This window comes from Pseudophryne corroboree, chromosome 4, assembly GCF_028390025.1.
Source record: "Pseudophryne corroboree isolate aPseCor3 chromosome 4, aPseCor3.hap2, whole genome shotgun sequence".
NCBI lineage: Eukaryota > Metazoa > Chordata > Amphibia > Anura > Myobatrachidae > Pseudophryne > Pseudophryne corroboree.
Genome location: NC_086447.1, coordinates 920,178,222 through 920,201,087, shown reverse-complemented (window position 1 = coordinate 920,201,087; position 22,866 = coordinate 920,178,222). Strand labels below are relative to the sequence as shown.

Genomic DNA, 22,866 nt, shown 5'->3' with positions numbered 1-22,866 from the left:
CCAGCTATCCCTGTCCCCAGGATAAAGTCCAGGCTGTGCGGGCCAGCTGTCCCTGTCCCCAGGATAAAGTCCAGGCTGTGCGGGGCAGCTATCCCTGTCCCCAGGATAAAGTCCAGGCTGTGCGGGCCAGCTATCCCTGTACCCAGGATAAAGTCCAGACTGTGCGGGCCAGCTATCCCTATCCCCAGGATAAAGTCCAGGCTGTGCGGGCCAGCTATCCCTGTCCCCAGGATAAAGTCCAGGCTGTGCGGGCCAGCTGTCCCTGTCCCCAGGATAAAGTCCAGGCTGTGCGGGGCAGCTATCCCTGTCCCCAGGATAAAGTCCAGGCTGTGCGGGCCAGCTATCCCTGTACCCAGGATAAAGTCCAGGCTGTGCGGGCCAGCTACCCCTGTACCCAGTATAAAGTCCAGGCTGTGCGGGCCAGCTATCCCTGTCCCCAGGATAAAGTCCAGGCTGTGCGGGCCAGCTACCCCTGTACCCAGGATAAAGTACAGATTGTGCAGGCCAGCTATCTCTGTCCCCAGGATAAAGTCCAGACTGTGCGGGCCAGCTATCCCTGTCCCCAGGATAAAGTACAGGCTGTGCGGGCCAGCTATCCCTGTACCCAGGATAAAGTCCAGGCTGTGCGGGCCAGCTATCCCTGTACTCAGGATAAAGTCCAGACTGTGCGGGCCAGCTATCTCTGTCCCCAGGATAAAGTCCAGGCTGTGCGGGCCAGCTATCCCTGTACCAGGATAAAGTCCAGACTGTGCGGGCCAGCTATCCCTGTACCCAGGATAAAGTCCAGGCTGTGCGGGCCAGCTATCCCTGTACCCAAGATAAAGTCCAGACTGTGCGGGCCAGCTATCTCTGTCCCCAGGATAAAGTCCAGGCTGTGCGGGCCAGCTATCCCTGTACCCAGGATAAAGTCCAGACTGTGCGGGCCAGCTATCCCTGTACCCAAGATAAAGTCCAGACTGTGCGGGCCAGCTATCTCTGTCCCCAGGATAAAGTCCAGGCTGTGCGGGCCAGCTATCTCTGTCCCCAGGATAAAGTCCAGGCTGTGCGGGCCAGCTATCCCTGTCCCCAGGATACAGTCCAGGCTGTGCGGGCCAGCTATCCCTGTACCCAGGATAAAGTACAGGCTGTGCGGGCCAGCTATCTCTGTCCCCAGGATAAAGTCCAGGCTGTGCGGGCCAGCTATCCCTGTACCCAGGATAAAGTCCAGGCTGTGCGGGCCAGCTAGCCCTGTCCCCAGGATAAAGTCCAGACTGTGCGGGCCAGCTATCTCTGTCCCCAGGATAAAGTCCAGGCTGTGCGGGCCAGCTATCTCTGTACCCAGGATAAAGTCCAGGCTGTGCAGGCCAGCTATCTCTGTCCCCAGGATAAAGTCCAGACTGTGCGGGCCAGCTATCCCTGTACCCAGGACAAAGTCCAGGCTGTGCGGGCCAGCTATCCCTGTACACAGGATAAAGTCCAGGCTGTGCGGGCCAGCTATCTCTGTCCCCAGGATAAAGTCCAGGCTGTGCGGGCCAGCTATCCCTGTCCCCAGGATACAGTCCAGGCTGTGCGGGCCAGATATCCCTGTACCCAGGATAAAGTCCAGGCTGTGCGGGCCAGCTATCCCTGTACCCAGGATAAAGTCCAGGCTGTGCGGGCCAGCTATCTCTGTCCCCAGGATAAAGTCCAGACTGTGCGGGCCAGCTATCCCTGTCCCCAGGATAAAGTCCAGGCTGTGCGGGCCAGCTATCCCTGTACCCAGGATAAAGTCCAGGCTGTGCGGGCCAGCTATCTCTGTCCCCAGGATAAAGTCCAGGCTGTGTGGGCCAGCTATCCCTGTACCCAGGATAAAGTCCAGGCTGTGCGGGCCAGCTATCTCTGTCCCCAGGATAAAGTCCAGGCTGTGTGGGCCAGCTATCCCTGACCCCAGGATAAAGTCCAGGCTGTGCGGGCCAGCTATCCCTGTACCCAGGATAAAGTCCAGGCTGTGCGGGCCAGCTATCTCTGTCCCCAGGATAAAGTCCAGGCTGTGCGGGCCAGCTATCCCTGACCCCAGGATAAAGTCCAGGCTGTGCGGGCCAGCTATCTCTGTACCCAGGATAAAGTCCAGGCTGTGCGGGCCAGCTATCTCTGTCCCCAGGATAAAGTCCAGGCTGTGCGGGCCAGCTATCCCTGTACCCAGGATAAAGTCCAGGCTGTGCGGGCCAGCTATCCCTGTACCCAGGATAAAGTCCAGACTGTGCGGGCCAGCTATCCCTGTACCCAGGATAAATTCCAGGCTGTGCGGGCCAGCTGTCCCTGTACCCAGGATAAAGTCCAGGCTGTGCGGGCCAGCTATCCCTGTCCCCAGGATAAAGTCCAGGCTGTGCGGGCCAGCAACCCCTGTACCCAGGATAAAGTCCAGGCTGTGCGGGCCAGCTATCCCTGTCCCCAGGATAAAGTCCAGGCTGTGCGGGCCAGCTGTCCCTGTACCCCGGATAAAGTCCAGGCTGTGCGGGCCAGCTATCCCTGTCCCCAGGATAAAGTCCAGGCTGTGCGGGCCAGCTATCCCTGTACTCAGGATAAAGTCCAGGCTGTGCGTGCCAGCTATCCCTGACCCCAGGATAAAGTCCAGGCTGTGCGGGCCAGCTGTCTCTGTCCCCAGGATAAATTCCAGGCTGTGCGGGCCAGCTATCCCTGTCCCCAGGATAAAGTCCAGGCTGTGCGGGCCAGCTATCCCTGTCCCCAGGATAAAGTCCAGGCTGTGCGGGCCAGCTGTCCCTGTCCCCAGGATAAAGTCCAGGCTGTGCGGGCCAGCTATCCCTGACCCCAGGATAAAGTCCAGGCTGTGCGGGCCTGCTATCTCTGTACCCAGGATAAAGTCCAGGCTGTGCAGGCCAGCTATCCCTGACCCCAGGATAAAGTCCAGGCTGTGCGGGCCTGCTATCTCTGTACCCAGGATAAAGTCCAGGCTGTGCAGGCCAGCTATCTCTGTCCCCAGGATAAAGTCCAGACTGTGCGGGCCAGCTATCCCTGTCCCCAGGATAAAGTCCAGGTTGTGCGGGCCAGCTATCCCTGTACACAGGATAAAGTCCAGACTGTGCGGGCCAGCTATCTCTGTCCCCAGGATAAAGTCCAGGCTGTGCAGGCCAGCTATCTCTGTCCCCAGGATAAAGTCCAGACTGTGCGGGCCAGCTATCCCTGTCCCCAGGATAAAGTCCAGGCTGTGCGGGCCAGCTATCCCTGTACACAGGATAAAGTCCAGGCTGTGCGGGCCAGCTATCCCTGTACCCAAGATAAAGTCCAGACTGTGCCGGCCAGCTATCTCTGTCCCCAGGATACAGTCCAGGCTGTGCGGGCCAGCTATCTCTGTCCCCAGGATAAAGTCCAGGCTGTGCGGGCCAGCTACCCCTGTACCCATTATAAAGTCCAGGCTGTGCGGGCCAGCTATCCCTGTCCCCAGGATAAAGTCCAGGCTGTGCGGGCCAGCTATCCCTGTCCCCAGGATAAAGTACAGATTGTGCAGGCCAGCTATCTCTGTCCCCAGGATAAAGTCCAGACTGTGCGGGCCAGCTATCCCTGTCCCCAGGATAAAGTCCAGGCTGTGCGGGCCAGCTATCCCTGTACACAGGATAAAGTCCAGACTGTGCGGGCCAGCTATCTCTGTCCCCAGGATAAAGTCCAGGCTGTGCGGGCCAGCTATCCCTGTCCCCAGGATAAAGTCCAGGCTGTGCGGGCCAGCTATCCCTGTCCCCAGGATAAAGTCCAGGCTGTGCGGGCCAGCTATCCCTGTACCCAGGATAAAGTCCAGGCTGTGCGGGCCAGCTATCCCTGTACCCAGGATAAAGTCCAGGCTGTGCGGGCCAGCTATCCCTGTACCCAGGATAAAGTCCAGGCTGTGCGGGCCAGCTATCACTGTACCCAGGATAAAGTCCAGGCTGTGCGGGCCAGCTATCCCTGTACCCAGGATAAAGTCCAGGCTGTGCGGGCCAGCTATCTCTGTCCCCAGGATAAAGTCCAGGCTGTGTGGGCCAGCTATCCCTGTACCCAGGATAAAGTCCAGGCTGTGCGGGCCAGCTATCCCTGTCCCCAGGATACAGTCCAGGCTGTACGGGCCAGCTATCCCTGTACCCAGGATAAAGTACAGGCTGTGCGGGCCAGCTGTCCCTGTCCCCAGGATAAAGTCCAGGCTGTGCGGGCCAGCTATCCCTGTACTCAGGATAAAGTCCAGGCTGTGCGTGCCAGCTATCCCTGTCCCCAGGATAAAGTCTAGGCTGTGCGGGCCAGCTATCTCTGTCCCCAGGATAAAGTCCAGGCTGTGTGGGCCAGCTATCCCTGTCCCCAGGATAAAGTCCAGACTGTGCGGGCCAGCTATCCCTGTACCCAAGATAAAGTCCAGACTGTGCGGGCCAGCTATCTCTGTCCCCAGGATAAAGTCCAGGCTGTGCGGGCCAGCTATCCCTGACCCCAGGATAAAGTCCAGGCTGTGCGGGCCAGCTATCTCTGTACCCAGGATAAAGTCCAGGCTGTGCGGGCCAGCTATCTCTGTCCCCAGGATAAAGTCCAGGCTGTGCGGGCCAGCTATCCCTGTACCCAGGATAAAGTCCAGGCTGTGCGGGCCAGCTATCTCTGTCCCCAGGATAAAGTCCAGGCTGTGTGGGCCAGCTATCCCTGTACCCAGGATAAAGTCCAGGCTGTGCGGGCCAGCTATCCCTGTCCCCAGGATACAGTCCAGGCTGTACGGGCCAGCTATCCCTGTCCCCAGGATAAAGTACAGGCTGTGCGGGCCAGCTGTCCCTGTCCCCAGGATAAAGTCCAGGCTGTGCGGGCCAGCTATCCCTGTACTCAGGATAAAGTCCAGGCTGTGCGTGCCAGCTATCCCTGTCCCCAGGATAAAGTCTAGGCTGTGCGGGCCAGCTATCTCTGTCCCCAGGATAAAGTCCAGGCTGTGTGGGCCAGCTATCCCTGTCCCCAGGATAAAGTCCAGACTGTGCGGGCCAGCTATCCCTGTACCCAAGATAAAGTCCAGACTGTGCGGGCCAGCTATCTCTGTCCCCAGGATAAAGTCCAGGCTGTGCGGGCCAGCTATCCCTGACCCCAGGATAAAGTCCAGGCTGTGCGGGCCAGCTATCTCTGTACCCAGGATAAAGTCCAGGCTGTGCGGGCCAGCTATCTCTGTCCCCAGGATAAAGTCCAGGCTGTGCGGGCCAGCTATCCCTGTACCCAGGATAAAGTCCAGGCTGTGCGGGCCAGCTATCCCTGTACCCAGGATAAAGTCCAGACTGTGCGGGCCAGCTATCCCTGTACCCAGGATACAGTCCAGGCTGTGCGGGCCAGCTATCCCTGTACCTAGGATAAAGTCCAGGCTGTGCGGGCCAGCTATCCCTGTCCCCAGGATACAGTCCAGGCTGTGCGGGCCAGCTATCCCTGTCCCCAGGATAAAGTCCAGGCTGTGCGGGCCAGCTATCCCTGTACCTAGGATAAAGTCCAGGCTGTGCGGGCCAGCAACCCCTGTCCCCAGGATAAAGTCCAGGCTGTGCGGGCCAGCTGTCCCTGTACCCAGGATAAAGTCCAGGCTGTGCGGGCCAGCTGTCCCTGTACCCAGGATAAAGTCCAGGCTGTGCGGGCCAGCTATCCCTGTCCCCAGGATAAAGTCCAGGCTGTGCGGGCCTGCTATCTCTGTCCCCAGGATAAAGTCCAGGCTGTGCGGGCCAGCTATCCCTGTACCCAGGATAAAGTCCAGGCTGTGCGTGCCAGCTATCCCTGACCCCAGGATAAAGTCCAGGCTGTGCGGGCCTGCTATCTCTGTACCCAGGATAAAGTCCATGCTGTGCAGGCCAGCTATCTCTGTCCCCAGGATAAAGTCCAGACTGTGCGGGCCAGCTATCCCTGTCCCCAGGATAAAGTCCAGGCTGTGCGGGCCAGCTATCCCTGTACCCAAGATAAAGTCCAGACTGTGCGGGCCAGCTATCTCTGTCCCCAGGATAAAGTCCAGGCTGTGCGGGCCAGCTATCCCTGTACCCAGGATAAAGTCCAGACTGTGCGGGCCAGCTATCCCTGTCCCCAGGATAAAGTCCAGACTGTGCGGGCCAGCTATCCCTGTCCCCAGGATAAAGTCCAGGCTGTGCGGGCCAGCTATCCCTGTCCCCAGGATAAAGTACAGATTGTGCAGGCCAGCTATCTCTGTCCCCAGGATAAAGTCCAGACTGTGCGGGCCAGCTATCCCTGTCCCCAGGATAAAGTCCAGGCTGTGCGGGCCAGCTATCCCTGTACACAGGATAAAGTCCAGACTGTGCGGGCCAGCTATCTCTGTCCCCAGGATAAAGTCCAGGCTGTGTGGGCCAGCTATCCCTGTCCCCAGGATAAAGTACAGGCTGTGCGGGCCAGCTGTCCCTGTCCCCAGGATAAAGTCCAGGCTGTGCGGGCCAGCTATCCCTGTCCCCAGGATAAAGTACAGGCTGTGCGGGCCAGCTGTCCCTGTCCCCAGGATACAGTCCAGGCTGTGCGGGCCAGCTATCTCTGTCCCCAGGATAAAGTCCAGGCTGTGCGGGCCAGCTATCCCTGTACCCAGGATAAAGTCCAGGCTGTGCGGGCCAGCTATCCCTGTCCCCAGGATACAGTCCAGGCTGTGCGGGCCAGCTATCTCTGTCCCCAGGATAAATTCCAGGCTGTGCGGGCCAGCAACCCCTGTCCCCAGGATAAAGTCCAGGCTGTGCGGGCCAGCTGTCCCTGTACCCAGGATAAAGTTCAGGCTGTGCGGGCCAGCTGTCCCTGTACCCAGGATAAAGTCCAGGCTGTGCGGGCCAGCTATCCCTGTCCCCAGGATAAAGTCCAGGCTGTGCGGGCCTGCTATCTCTGTCCCCAGGATAAAGTCCAGGCTGTGCGGGCCAGCTATCCCTGTACCCAGGATAAAGTCCAGGCTGTGCGTGCCAGCTATCCCTGACCCCAGGATAAAGTCCAGGCTGTGCGGGCCTGCTATCTCTGTACCCAGGATAAAGTCCATGCTGTGCAGGCCAGCTATCTCTGTCCCCAGGATAAAGTCCAGACTGTGCGGGCCAGCTATCCCTGTCCCCAGGATAAAGTCCAGGCTGTGCGGGCCAGCTATCCCTGTACCCAAGATAAAGTCCAGACTGTGCGGGCCAGCTATCTCTGTCCCCTGGATAAAGTCCAGGCTGTGCGGGCCAGCTATCCCTGTACCCAGGATAAAGTCCAGGCTGTGCGGGCCAGCTATCCCTGTACCCAGGATAAAGTCCAGACTGTGCGGGCCAGCTATCCCTGTACCCAGGATAAAGTCCAGGCTGTGCGGGCCAGCTGTCCCTGTACCCAGGATAAAGTCCAGACTGTGCGGGCCAGCTATCTCTGTCCCCAGGATAAAGTCCAGGCTGTGCGGGCCAGCTATCCCTGTACCCAAGATAAAGTCCAGACTGTGCGGGCCAGCTATCTCTGTCCCCAGGATAAAGTCCAGGCTGTGCGGGCCAGCTATCCCTGTACCCAGGATAAAGTCCAGGCTGTGCGGGCCAGCTATCCCTGTCCCCAGGATAAAGTCCAGGCTGTGCGGGCCAGCTATCACTGTACCCAGGATAAAGTCCAGGCTGTGTGGGCCAGCTATCTCTGTCCCCATGATAAAGTCCAGGCTGTGCGGGCCAGCTATCTCTGTACCCAGGATAAAGTCCAGGCTGTGCGGGCCAGCTATCCCTGTACCCAGGATAAAGTCCAGACTGTGCGGGCCAGCTATCCCTGTCCCCAGGATAAAGTCCAGACTGTGCGGGCCAGCTATCCCTGTACCCAAGATAAAGTCCAGACTGTGCGGGCCAGCTATCCCTGTACCCAAGATAAAGTCCAGACTGTGCGGGCCAGCTATCTCTGTCCCAAGGATAAAGTCCAGGCTGTGCGGGCCAGCTATCCCTGTACCCAGGATAAAGTCCAGGCTGTGCGGGCCAGCTATCCCTGTACCCAGGATAAAGTCCAGGCTGTGCGGGCCAGCTGTCCCTGTACCCAGGATAAAGTCCAGGCTGTGCGGGCCAGCTATCCCTGTCCCCAGGATAAAGTCCAGGCTGTGCGGGCCAGCAACCCCTGTACCCAGGATAAAGTCCAGGCTGTGCGGGCCAGCTATCCCTGTCCCCAGGATTAAGTCCAGGCTGTGCGGGCCAGCTGTCCCTGTACCCAGGATAAAGTCCAGGCTGTGCGGGCCAGCTATCCCTGTCCCCAGGATAAAGTCCAGGCTGTGCGGGCCTGCTATCTCTGTACCCAGGATAAAGTCCAGGCTGTGCGGGCCAGCTATCCCTGTCCCCAGGATAAAAGTCCAGGCTGTGCGGGCCAGCTATCCCTGTACCCAGGATAAAGTCCAGGCTGTGCAGGCCAGCTATCTCTGTACCCAGGATAAAGTCCAGGCTGTGCAGGCCAGCTATCTCTGTACCCAGGATAAAGTCCAGGCTGTGCGGGCCAGCTATCCCTGTCCCCAGGATAAAGTCCAGGCTGTGCGGGCCAGCTATCCCTGTACCCAGGATAAAGTCCAGGCTGTGCAGGCCAGCTATCCCTGTCCCCAGGATAAAGTCCAGGCTGTGCAGGCCAGCTATCCCTGTCCCCAGGATAAAGTCCAGGCTGTGCAGGCCAGCTATCTCTGTCCCCAGGATAAAGTCCAGACTGTGCGGGCCAGCTATCCCTGTCCCCAGGATAAAGTCCAGGCTGTGCGGGCCAGCTATCCCTGTACACAGGATAAAGTCCAGACTGTGCGGGCCAGCTATCCCTGTACACAGGATAAAGTCCAGACTGTGCGGGCCAGCAATCCCTGTACTCAGGATAAAGTCCAGGCTGTGCGGGCCAGCAATCCCTGTACTCAGGATAAAGTCCAGGCTGTGCGGGCCAGCTATCCCTGTACCCAGGATAAAGTCCAGGCTGTGCGGGCCAGCTATCCCTGTACACAGGATAAAGTCCAGACTGTGCGGGCCAGCTATCTCTGTACCCAGGATAAAGTCCAGGCTGTGCGGGCCAGCTGTCCCTGTCCCCAGGATAAAGTCCAGGCTGTGCGGGCCAGCTATCCCTGTACCCAAGATAAAGTACAGACTGTGCCGGCCAGCTATCTCTGTCCCCAGGATACAGTCCAGGCTGTGCGGGCCAGCTATCTCTGTCCCCAGGATAAAGTCCAGGCTGTGCGGGCCAGCTATCCCTGTCCCCAGGATAAAGTACAGATTGTGCAGGCCAGCTATCTCTGTCCCCAGGATAAAGTCCAGGCTGTGCGGGCCAGCTATCCCTGTCCCCAGGATAAAGTACAGATTGTGCAGGCCAGCTATCTCTGTCCCCAGGATAAAGTCCAGGCTGTGCGTGCCAGCTATCCCTGTCCCCAGGATAAAGTCCAGGCCAGCTATCCCTGTACACAGGATAAAGTCCAGACTGTGCGGGCCAGCTATCCCTGTACCCAAGATAAAGTCCAGACTGTGCGGGCCAGCTATCTCTGTCCCCAGGATAAAGTCCAGGCTGTGCGGGCCAGCTATCCCTGTACCCAGGATAAAGTCCAGGCTGTGCGTGCCAGCTATCCCTGTCCCCAGGATAAAGTCCAGGCTGTGCGGGCCAGCTATCCCTGTACCCAGGATAAAGTCTAGGCTGTGCGTGCCAGCTATCCCTGTACCCAGGATAAAGTCCAGGCTGTGCGGGCCAGCAATCCCTGTACCCAGGATAAAGTCCAGGCTGTGCGGGCCAGCTATCCCTGTCCCCAGGATACAGTCCAGGCTGTGCGGGCCAGCTATCCCTGTCCCCAGGATAAAGTACAGGCTGTGCGGGCCAGCTGTCCCTGTCCCCAGGATAAAGTCCAGGCTGTGCGGGCCAGCTATCCCTGTACCCAGGATAAAGTCCAGACTGTGCGGGCCAGCTATCTCTGTCCCCAGGATAAAGTCCAGGCTGTGCGGGCCAGCTATCCCTGTACCCAGGATACAGTCCAGGCTGTGCGGGCCAGCTATCCCTGTACCCAGGATAAAGTCCAGACTGTGCGGGCCAGCTATCTCTGTCCCCAGGATAAATTCCAGGCTGTGCGGGCCAGCTATCCCTGTCCCCAGGATAAAGTCCAGGCTGTGCGGGCCAGCTGTCCCTGTACCCAGGATAAAGTCCAGGCTGTGCGGGCCAGCTATCCCTGTCCCCAGGATAAAGTCCAGGCTGTGCGGGCCTGCTATCTCTGTACCCAGGATAAAGTCCAGGCTGTGCGGGCCAGCTATCCCTGTCCCCAGGATAAAGTCCAGGCTGTGCGGGCCAGCTATCTCTGTCCCCAGGATAAAGTCCAGGCTGTGCGGGCCAGCTATCTCTGTCCCCAGGATAAAGTCCAGGCTGTGCGGGCCAGCTATCCCTGTCCCCAGGATAAAGTCCAGGCTGTGCGGGACAGCTATCCCTGTACTCAGGATAAAGTCCAGGCTGTGCGGGCCAGCTATCCCTGTCCCCAGGATAAAGTCCAGGCTGTGCGGGCCAGCTATCCCTGTCCCCAGGATAAAGTCCAGGCTGTGCGGGCCAGCTATCCCTGTCCCCAGGATAAAGTCCAGGCTGTGCGGGACAGCTATCCCTGTACTCAGGATAAAGTCCAGGCTGTGCGGGCCAGCTATCCCTGTCCCCAGGATAAAGTCCAGGCTGTGCGGGCCAGCTATCTCTGTCCCCAGGATAAAGTCCAGGCTGTGCGGGCCTGCTATCCCTGTACCCAGGATAAAGTCCAGGCTGTGCGGGCCAGCTATCCCTGTCCCCAGGATAAAGTCCAGGCTGTGCGGGCCTGCTATCTCTGTACCAAGGATAAAGTCCAGGCTGTGCGGGCCAGCTATCTCTGTACCCAGGATAAAGTCCAGGCTGTGCGGGCCAGCTATCCCTGTCCCCAGGATAAAGTCCAGGCTGTGCGGGCCTGCTATCTCTGTCCCCAGGATAAAGTCCAGGCTGTGCGGGCCTGCTATCCCTGTACCCAGGATAAAGTCCAGGCTGTGCGGGCCAGCTATCCCTGTCCCCAGGATAAAGTCCAGGCTGTGCGGGCCTGCTATCTCTGTACCAAGGATAAAGTCCAGGCTGTGCGGGCCAGCTGTCCCTGTACCCAGGATAAAGTCCAGGCTGTGCGGGCCAGCTATCCCTGTCCCCAGGATAAAGTCCAGGCTGTGCGGGCCAGCTATCCCTGTCCCCTGGATAAAGTCCAGGCTGTGCGGGCCAGCTGTCCCTGTACCCAGGATAAAGTCCAGGCTGTGCGGGCCAGCTATCTCTGTACCCAGGATAAAGTCCATGCTGTGCAGGCCAGCTATCTCTGTCCCCAGGATAAAGTCCAGACTGTGCGGGCCAGCTATCCCTGTCCCCAGGATAAAGTCCAGGCTGTGCGGGCCAGCTATCCCTGTACCCAAGATAAAGTCCAGACTGTGCGGGCCAGCTATCTCTGTCCCCAGGATAAAGTCCAGGCTGTGCGGGCCAGCTATCCCTGTACCCAAGATAAAGTCCAGACTGTGCGGGCCAGCTATCTCTGTCCCCAGGATAAAGTCCAGGCTGTGCGGGCCAGCTACCTCTGTCCCCAGGATAAAGTCCAGGTTGTGCGGGCCAGCTATCCCTGTCCCCAGGATAAAGTCCAGGCTGTGTGAGCCAGCTATCCCTGTCCCCAGGATAAAGTCCAGGCTGTGCGGGCCAGCTATCCCTGTCCCCAGGATAAAGTCCAGGCTGTGTGAGCCAGCTATCCCTGTCCCCAGGATAAAGTCCAGGTTGTGCGGGCCAGCTATCCCTGTCCCCAGGATAAAGTCCAGGCTGTGTGAGCCAGCTATCCCTGTCCCCAGGATAAAGTCCAGGCTGTGCGGGCCAGCTATCTCTGTCCCCAGGATAAAGTCCAGACTGTGCGGGCCAGCTATCCCTGTCCCCAGGATAAAGTCCAGACTGTGCGGGCCAGCTATCCCTGTCCCCAGGATAAAGTCCAGGCTGTGCGGGCCAGCTATCCCTGTCCCCAGGATAAAGTCCAGGCTGTGTGAGCCAGCTATCCCTGTCCCCAGGATAAAGTCCAGGTTGTGCGGGCCAGCTATCCCTGTCCCCAGGATAAAGTCCAGGCTGTGTGAGCCAGCTATCCCTGTCCCCAGGATAAAGTCCAGGCTGTGCGGGCCAGCTATCCCTGTCCCCAGGATAAAGTCCAGGCTGTGTGAGCCAGCTATCTAAAATCTGGAAGGTCCTACCACATGTGGCACAGTTGTGAGTCAGGCATGTACAGTACATTGAGCATCATACATATGTGAGAGGTGGGACTGCGGTGCGTGTGGTGCCTGCTGCCGTGCAGGTGTAGACTCGGTACTCACCAGGCGCCGCTCTCTCTCACCTTCAGGTACCGGAACCTTCAACGGACCTGGAATTCTTCAGTCGGATCCGGACACGGCGATTCCCTCTCGGAGCTGACCGACGACCGAGCTGAGGAGAGAATAATTTACCTTAAAGGGGGTATCGACCCTTCTTCCACTGGAACAGGGGATACCCCAGGGGTGACCGCGACCTTCACCGGTTGGATGAATGGTCATCACCGGCACAAAGCCTCAGCCACCCAGATTTCACACACTCGCGCTCTCGCACGTAGTGTGATGAAAAGGATTCTCACGTCCGTGAGCAATCCCGATTCCGGCGCTCGGGGACAGACAAGGGACAAACGCACACAGATGTTACTCACCGTCAGTTTCGCACTGCGAACGTCTTCTTCTCTTACAGGTCCCTGTAAGGAGGTAAACAAACAAGCAAACAGCCGTGCAGGGCCTAACTCTAACCTAGTGTCACACCCTATGCTAACTACAACGGCAGAGCCCTCAAACTAGCTCTGTGGGTGTGGTGCAACAAAACTAACACACTTAACGAGCTCACACTTCGCCCCGCACGGTAACATACATCACGATACACAATGCAAGCGACGGTACGGTCCCTTTATCTACCCGACTCAGAACACCCAGTAGTGGGGGCCGCACAGCTCACCCACCTACCGTACTCTCTTCCTACGGGCTCAGGCCGAGCGGGCCTGCCTACCTAACACCTCAGGGTGGCCTGGGCCTAGTGCCCAGTGCCACCTTTATTCACCTCCGGGGCACTTGTTCACTGGGCCTAGCGCCCCCTAACTGCACACAGGCCGGAGGCCTGACTTCGCCCACGGGCCTAGCGCCCGCCTAACTTTCTGCCCGTTGGGTGACCTGGGCCTTGTGCCCAAGGTCACCTTATATGTACCTAATCGGCCAAAATACACCCCCCCGGGCCTAATGCCCGCCTAACTGTGCCATAGGGAGGGTGGCTTGGGCCTAATGCCCAAACCACCTAATAAAATAGTGACCCCAAACTCCTATCTGCACCCCAGGCCTAGTGCCCGAATTGTGCCCTCGGGCCTAATGCCCGTCCCTGGTGGTCGAGGGAGGAAAAGGGGAGGGGGTGAAGGTTGCCTCACCGAGGCCTCACCTGATCCGCGGGGTCTCCGGCACTCTCTTCTGCCGCTGACCCGTCCTGGCCAGCGGCGCCGCCGTCTCTCCTCCGCGTCCAGCCGCCGCTGGACATCTTCCTCCTGCAGGCCGACGTCTTCCGGCCTCTTCAGCGGCCACCGGAGCTCTTCTCCCCACGGCCGCCGTCTTCTTCGTCCACACCGTCTTGGCTCCCCGTCCAGCTCTTCTTCTCCCTTCGCGCCCCCGCGCGCGGTCTTTTTTTCAGGCTCCCGCCCGGCGTCTGACGTCAGACGCCAGGGGCGGGGCCTATGACACGGCGAGCGCCGATTGGCTCTCCGCGTCCCCCTCTGATTGGCTGCCGCTCCGGGAGCCGCGATTGGCTCCCGGAGGGCGCCAAGATTCAAAAGCCCCTGCAGTCTCTGGTCCGGCGCAGGGAAAAAGGTAATCCCTGCACCGGACACCCGCCGCCACGCACCCAGCGCTGGGGACAGACAAGCTGCCCCAGCGCTGTCCCCAGCTAGGGACAGCAACATGGATGTGCCCACAGGGCACATCTTTACACATACAAACCCTATACAAGTACAGTTTTCACCATGAAAATTTGCTTTTTACTTATCCATAGGGGGGAATTCAGTTCAGTGTGATAGACGCGATGTACGCTCTGATCCCAAGATCTTGAAATGTCGGTGGTACTGAAATAGCGGGTATGTGCGTAGACGCAGCATTGTGAAGTATTTCAGTAAAATATTTCCCTCATAGTATCCAACCACTAAGTCCATATTCTGCTGATCTAGCTGCAAAGGTTTTCTATTTATTGAGTGTTCCATAGCGACATTTATCAAACAATCATAAAAAATGAATAAATACAAAATCTGCGTGCAGCAGAGACTGGGGAGGTGAGGAACGGTAATGTGGGTGTGATGTAATGGGATGGGGCAGATGGGAGGAGGCAGGAATAGGGTGAGCTGCTGACAGGGTGGGTGGTGGCTGAGGTGACCCATTATATTAGGAGCTGATCGACCGGTACTTTATCTCTGTCCTCCTTATCTCTCTCCAAGACTTAGTGATAAAAGTGGAGAAGTTGCCCATGGCAACCAATCAGCATCGACGTAACATTTATAATTTGCATACTATAAAAATGTACAGAGCAGCTGATTGATTGCCATGGGCAACTTCTCCACTGGCTCACTTCTCCACTTTTATCACTGCATAGTACATGTCCCCCTAAGTACATAGACCTCTAACTGAATTGATCCTTTTTTTAACCCTGGGCCGAACATTCGCACAAGTCCTAATCGTGTCTGGTAGTCCACTAATGTCTTGCCGTTACATTGCGCTATGGCAGATCCGACCCTGGTAGTCAGACAGTGACCTATAATATAAATAAATAAATACATTGTGGTGTGACTTCAACTTTTTAAATGAAACTTTTTGTTTTCTGCTGTATATGTTGTGTCACTAGGGATGGCCGCTCCCTGTAAAATGGTCTTCATGTTTTGTTTTAATGCCTCATCAGCACATTTAGGAATATAATATTACTACAGTATATACATCCAGCGCTGTCAGATTAGTGGTAGTTACATGTGTACGTTAAGGAGCTTCTGTGCGCGGGGAATATAGATGTGGAAATCAGTGAGTAAGAGGATCTAGGGAACAGCGGGGGGTTGGGAATCTGCCTCGTGCCCTCAGCCAAATCTGCTCTCTTCAGTATAAGTAATAAGAAAACTGTTTTATCAATGGTTGAATAAGTCAGAAATAGCTGAAGGTGAAATATATATCCTGTCAGTGATACAAGATAAGTCAACAGGAAATCATGTCTTATTCTCCGACGGGCGGACGGATGACGGCTTATTTACTGGTTTCCGCCATTTTCTCTGTTAGATGAAGTAAACAGCAGTGATCCCTTTATCTTGACACAAAATGAATATGTCTCCCTTTGTAATGTTCCCCTTTATAACGAATAGGGCCCCCTTGGGGATAAAATAAAAAAGAAATTGTCTTCTCGTGTCGCGGCTCTATCCATATGCTAATACAAGGACAACGTGGCATGAGTTATTCCTGGCGGGCCTGCCCAGTGTCAGACTGGTGCATGAAGGGCCCCCAGACGGATAGTAGGGGCAGATGAAGTAGTGTGCACCACTGCAGGGGCATCACCAGATGAGGAGAGAGGCTGGCACAGGCAGGGGAATGAGGGTGAGGAAAGAGGTTAGTGCAGACAAGTCAAGGCCAGAAAGGATGGCACAGACAGGAGAATGGCAGAGAGGCTGGCACAAACAGCAGAATGGCAGAGAGGCTGGCACAGACAGGAGAATAGAATGGAGGCTGATACTGACAGGAGAATAGGGGGGAGGCTGGCACAAACGGGAATGGCAGGGAAGCTGGCATAGACAGGAATGGCAGTGAGGCTGGTACTGACAAGAGAATAGGAGGGAGGCTGTTACAATAAAATGGCAAGGTGGATGGTACAGACAGGAGAATAGGAGGGAGGCTGGTACTGACAGGAGAATAGAAAGGAGGCCGGTACTGATAGGAGAATAGAAAGGAGGCCGGTACTGATAGGAGAATAGAAAGGAGGCCGGTACTGACAGGAGAATAGAAAGGAGGCCGGTACTTACAGGAGAATAGAAAGGAGGCCGGTAGTGACAGGAGAATAGAAAGTAGGCCGGTACTGTCAGGAGAATAGAATGGAGGCCGGTACTGACAGGAGAATAGAAAGGAGGCCGGTACTGACAGGAGAATAGAAAGGAGGCCGGTACTGACAGGAGAATAGGAGGTAGGCCGGTACTGACAGCAGAATAGAAGGGAGGCCGGTACTGACAGGAGAATAGGAGGGAGGCCGGTACTGACAGGAGAATAGGAGGGAGGTCGGTACTGACAGGAGAATAGAAAGGAGGCTGGTACTGACAGTAGAAAAGAAAGGAGGCTGGTACTGACAGGAGAATAGATTGGAGGCCGGTACTGACAGTAGAATAGAAAGGAGGCCGGTACTGACAGGAGAATAGGAGGGAGGCCCGGTACTGACAGGAGAATAGAAAGGAGGCCGGTACTGACAGGAGAATAGAATGGAGGCCGGTACTGACAGGAGAATAGAAAGGAGGACGGTACTGACAGGAGAATAGAAAAAAGGCCGGTACTGACAGGAGAATAGAATGGAGGCCGGTACTGACAGGAGAATAGAAAGGAGGCCGGTACTGACAGGAGAATAGAATGGAGGCCGGTACTGACAGGATAATAGAATGGAGGCCGGTACTGACAGGAGAATAGAAAGGAAGCCGGTACTGACAGGAGAATAGGAGGGAGGCCGGTACTGACAGGAGAATAGGAGGGAGGCTGGTACTGACAGGAGAATAGGAGGGAGACCGGTACTGACAGGAGAATTGAAAGGAGGCTGGTACTGACAGGAGAATAGAAAGGAGGCCAGTACTGACAGGAGAATAGAAAGGAGGCCGGTACTGACAGGAGAATAGAAAGGAGGGCAGTACTCTCAGGAGAATAGAATGGAGGCCGGTACTGACAGGAGAATAGAAAGGAGGCAGGTACTGACAGGAGAATAGAAAGGAGGCCGGTACTGACAGGAGAATAGAAAGGAGGGCGGTACTGTCAGGAGAATAGAATGGAGGCCGGTACTGACAGGAGAATAGAAAGGAGGCTGGTACTGACAGGAGAATAGAATGGAGGCCGGTACTGACAGGGGAATAGAAAGGAGGCAGGTACTGACAGGAGAATAGAAAGGAAGCCGGTACTGACAGGAGAATAGGAGGGAGGCCGGTACTGACAGGAGAATAGGAGGGAGGCTGGTACTGACAGGAGAATAGGAGGGAGACCGGTACTGACAGGAGAATTGAAAGGAGGCTGGTACTGACAGGAGAATAGAAAGGAGGCCAGTACTGACAGGAGAATAGAAAGGAGGGCGGTACTGTCAGGAGAATAGAATGGAGGCCGGTACTGACAGGAGAATAGAAAGGAGGCCGGTACTGACAGGAGAATAGAATGGAGGCCGGTACTGACAGGAGAATAGAAAGGAGGCCGGTACTGACAGGAGAATAGAAAGGAAGCCGGTACTGACAGGAGAATAGGAGGGAGGCCGGTACTGACAGGAGAATAGGAGGGAGGCTGGTACTGACAGGAGAATAGGAGGGAGACCGGTACTGACAGGAGAGTTGAAAGGAGGCTGGTACTGACAGGAGAATAGAAAGGAGGCCAGTACTGACAGGAGAATAGAAAGGAGGCCGGTACTGACAGGAGAATAGAAAGGAGGGCAGTACTCTCAGGAGAATAGAATGGAGGCCGGTACTGACGGGAGAATAGAAAGGAGGCAGGTACTGACAGGAGAATAGAAAGGAGGCCGGTACTGACAGGAGAATAGAAAGGAGGGCGGTACTGTCAGGAGAATAGAATGGAGGCCGGTACTGACAGGAGAATAGAAAGGAGGCTGGTACTGACAGGAGAATAGAATGGAGGCCGGTACTGACAGGGGAATAGAAAGGAGGCAGGTACTGACAGGAGAATAGGAGGGAGGCCGGTACTGACAGGAGAATAGAAAGGAGGCAGGTACTGACAGGAGAATAGGAGGGAGGCCGGTACTGACAGAAGAATAGAAAGGAGGCCGGTACTGACAGGAGAATAGGAGGGAGGCTGGTACTGACAGGAGAATAGGAGGAAAGCTCACAGGAGAATGGAATAGAGGATGGCACTGACAGAATTACATGTTATGGGACTGCCATGGCAACCACAGTCACATGAGCTCTGTTTTCACTGTGACATCCTGCCCTCCTCCTCACGCCTCTGCCATCATGTGACGTGATGAGTGTCTGTAACAGCCTGTGTCTGTTCATAGACACCCATGTGTTCTTTTCTTGCAGCCGTACTTGTTTTCGCTCTTGGGAGAGATTTTGAAAAGAGATTTTGATTTGTAGAAGTTAAAGCGGGTACACACTGGGCGATGCTGAAATGCCGAGATGAACGAATATATAGTTGAACGATATAGCGTTCAACGATATTGGGGGTCATTCCGAGTTGATCGCTAGCTGCATTTGTTCGCAGCGATCAGGCTAAAAAATGGCAGTTCTGCACATGCGTATGGGGCGCAATGCGCACGCGCGACGTACGGGCACAACGAACGATGCAGTTTTGCACAGGCTCTAGCGATGCATTTTAGTCGCACTGGTTGCCGCAGAGTGATTGACATGAAGTTGGCGTTTCTGGGTGGCAACTGACCGTTTTCAGGGAGTGTTTCAAATATAACTCTGCACATGTTATATCTGCCCCCCCCCCCTCCCCTGGAGTGCACATGGGGGGTCATTCCAAGTTGATCGCACGTAGCAACTTTTTGCTGCCCGTGCGATCAACTAGACCCCGCCCATGGGGGAGTGTATTTTAGCATAGCAGCGCTGCGATCGCTTGTGCCTCCCTGCTATGCTAAAAATGTTTCCTGTAAAAGAAGACCAGGGTAAGAGTTACTTACCCTGTGCGATCAATCTAGCAATGCAGGTCCCGGAATTGACATCAGACATCCGCCCTCCAAACGCCTGGACACGCCTGCGTTGGACTCACCACTCCCCGAAAACGGTGAGTTGCCGCCCGGTTCCACCTTCCTCCTGTCAATCTTCTTGCGGTCGCCGCTGTGACCGCTTTCTTCGCTAGCGGCATCGCCAGGCAATGACGCACCTGCGCAATGCGGCCGCCGCACATGCGCAGTTCCAACCTGATTGCACGACTGCGCAGCGTGCGATCGGGTCGGAATGACCCCCATGGTTTTGCCCATTAGAGAAAGATTTTGCTTTTGCGATCAGGTCTGAATGAGGCTCTAACTCCCCTCTTTACCAGTTACAAAAGCACCTCTGTCTCAGGGCCGGATCTAGGGGGGGGCGAAGGGGGCGACCGCCCCCCCTAACACAGTCATAGCCACACCCACTTTTGAGCAGAAGAGAGCTCTCCTGGGAGAGCCTGAGGCAGAACGATGTGCTGCAGCTTATACCACAGCAGCACAGAGGAGCCAGGAGAGCAAGGGTTACAGAGCATTTGCCCCTCACTTGCTGGTGTGTGGGTACTAGGGCTAATAATTACAATTACCCCATAGCACAGTCACATGTACATATAACAATCACAAAGCTCTATCACAGTCTCACTCAAAAAGTTCAGTCAGAATTGAGAGAGGAGGAGTTAGGATTGCAGATGGGAGGAGTTGGGACTGTAGAGGGAGGAGTCAAGATTAAACAGTAAACCGCCCCCCCTAAAGAAAAGTCTAGATCCGTCCCTGCTCTGTCTAGGGCAGTGGTTTCCAAACTTTTTGGTCCCCTTGGATCCATAAACTCATCCGTTGTCACTCTGACCCACTGAGGGTTTTAATAGGACAAGATAGTGATTTTAAATATAACGGTATTGAAAATGTAGTCTGCCACCACAAGTAGTCTCTTGCTGCTCAATTTTTGAACCATCTGGTCCGTCGTCAGATTAGGGAAGGCCCAGAATGATACACCATCGATGACCTTCACTGAGAGTGCCATTGGCACATGTCGACGGAAAACCATTGACGGTGTAAACCTTCAATGGGCATCACTAGCTTAGATGTGAATGTAGCAAGCCAATCAGAGATGGAGGGTGTGGCTAGTAGGCGCACATCAGGGGCGGGAATAAGCCCCATGCAACGGGAACAAAAAACATTGTCATGTCATCATTGGCTCTCCTCCATTATCAATGTCCATTCCGTATGCGTCCCCCTGAGTGTACGCAGCTGCTAAGACAGATGGCAACCCGCCATCTTTAGGGTTGCAGCGGCTGTGTGCGACGTTACGCAGCCGCCGTGGCCCGCCCCGCAAACGGTCCGGACATGACTGCATTGTCCGAATCGCACCACTCCGACGCAACTTGCAACTTGTGAGATGCCCCAGCATGCGAATGCAATCCTACCTGCGTTCCACGCTGAGTCGGGCCCCGAGTCAGAAGCGTGTACTGGTCTTGTTTGGACGCATATTTTGAACTAATACATATTTATTGGGGGATAGTTGTAAAAGACAAGATCCAGATCACATCTAATAGCGTTCAGTATTCAGCTAACGTTACACCACTATCCCATTTCTTTCCACTGACTTGTAGAAGATTTTACATTAATATCCTCCTTTTATTTTCGTGGAATAACAAATTCTGCTTTAAAAAAAATGAATAAATGTAAAAACCAGAAGAGTCATTGACCGTATTCAATAATGTAAATAGGGGTTTGGAAATAATTCAGCAGATGCTTTGATGGTTTAAAATAACCGCATTACCGTAGACTGTCTTGTCACATCCGCTGCCCGCCACTTACACACACTCCTCTCCTCTAATCATCTTCTGCAGATAATTGCCTTTGATGAACTAAGAACGGATTTCAAAAGCCCAATTGATCAGTGTAATCCTGCGCACGCGGTAAGTAGTGCTAATCGCTTCCTTTGCAGAAATGTGTTTTCTCTGGTTTGTGTCATCATTACAGGTCCGAATGGTAATTGTCATTCACAGGTCAGCGGGCAACAGTAAGTCCATAGTCTCCTACCTACATTGTCCTGTTGCATAAGATTGTAAGATCAGTAGTGGCACGTCCCCTGGATTACTATTGAGACAGAATATAGGAGGTCATTCCGAGTTGTTCGCTCGCAAGGCGATTTTAGCAGAGTTGCTCACGCTAAGCCGCCGCCTACTGGGAGTGAATCTTAGCATCTTAAAATTGCGAACGAAGTAATCGCAATATTGCGATTACACACCTCGTAGCAGTTTCTGAGTAGCTTCAGACTTACTCGGCATCTGCGATCAGTTCAGTGCTTGTCGTTCCTGGTTTGACGTCATAAACACTCCCAGCGTTCGCCCAGACACTCCTCCGTTTCTCCGGCCACTCCTGCGTTTTTTCCGGAAACGGTAGCGTTTTTTCCCACACGCCCATAAAACGGCCTGTTTCCGCCCAGTAACACCCATTTCCTGTCAATCACACTACGATCGCCTGAGCGAAGAAAAAGCCGTGAGTAAAAATCCAGACTTCATAGCAAATTTACTTGGCGCAGTCGCAGTGCGGACATTGCGCATGCGCACTAAGCGGAAAATCGCTGCGATGCGAAGATTTTTACCGAGCGAACAACTCGGAATGAGGGCCATATTACACATCAGAGATAGGCAATATTTATCTCTCAAACTGATGAGCAGAACTACAAGTACCAGCACAGCCATACCAGCAAGGATAAGTAAAAATCTGATATCGTAGACATGAATATACCCCAGCTATGGGTTTTGGGACTGTGTAATGTACTTGTTTACAATCACTTCTTTATAATGTTACTGCTGTAGGTCTAGCATTAGCAAAAACATTGATTTAATTATCATTTGTAATCAAATTCATATTATTTTTTTAAATGGCTCTATATTGATATAATGTCTAAGAATAAAGTTTATGACACTCAAGAAAGTATCACTTAACTGGCCTGGTTCTGAGCTGGTGCAATGGCGACGTTCACGCAAATGGTCCAAGTTTTTCTACTGCGCATGCGCGGTGTGTGCGCACAGAATTGCAGTAGCAATTGAGGACGTTCCTTGGCTACTCCGACGCATGAGATGTAGCGTCTTTTGGGCGTATCTTGGGAGTGTTGCGGACGCGTCACAGAACAGGTTGTGAACTCATACAGTTGCTCATGTTAGTTTCGGAGGTGCATCCGATTTTCGTGTCTAAAGATGCACCAAGTGGGATTGTAGCATCGGAAGACACACAAAGTGGGCGTCTCAATCCTGACGCTCAGCTGTACAACAGGGCAAGGGCTGATAATAGCGTCAGCATAACGCCACAGACGCAGTAATGATGCAGCATACAACAGAGCACAAAAGTTGGGAGATTGTTATAATGCAGGTACTCTCATTATGATTTCTACAGATTAGTTTTTGTCAAAACATATTTATCGAGTGTTCTGTCCACCATGAGAACACCATCTATCTAGTGTTCTTTCCTCCATGTAGGCACCATCTATCTAGTGTTCTTTCCTCCATGTAGGCACCATCTATCTAGTGTTCTTTCCTCCATGTAGGCACCATCTATCTAGTGTTCTTTCCTCCATGTAGACACCATCTATCCAGTGTTCTTTCCTCCATGTAGACACCATCTATCTAGTGTTCTTTCCTCCATGTAGACACCATCTATCCAGTGTTCTTTCCTCCATGTAGACACCATCTATCCAGTGTTCTTTCCTCCATGTAGACACCATCTATCCAGTGTTCTTTCCTCCATGTAGGCACCATCTATCCAGTGCTCTGTCCTCCATGTAGACACCATCTATCCAGTGTTCTGTCCTCCATGTAGACACCATCTATCTAGTGTTCTTTCCTCCATGTAGGCACCATCTATCTAGTGTTCTTTCCTCCATGTAGACACCATCTATCCAGTGTTCTTTCCTCCATGTAGGCACCATCTATCCAGTGTTCTTTCCTCCATGTAGACACCATCTATCTAGTGTTCTTTCCTCCATGTAGGCACCATCTATCCAGTGTTCTTTCCTCCATGTAGGCACCA

At 54.7% G+C, this 22,866-nt stretch overlaps 1 protein-coding gene across 1 annotated transcript in view; it reads left to right on the top strand.

Moving 5' to 3' along the window:
• CNIH3 (cornichon family AMPA receptor auxiliary protein 3) overlaps window positions 1–22,866 on the top strand; it is a 278,222-nt gene that overhangs the window by 112,793 nt on the left and 142,563 nt on the right. The window contains exon 2 of the mRNA XM_063919852.1: window positions 20,682–20,750. Within this exon, the coding sequence (XP_063775922.1) occupies window positions 20,682–20,750 (69 nt within the window). The remainder of the gene's footprint in view (window positions 1–20,681; window positions 20,751–22,866) is intronic.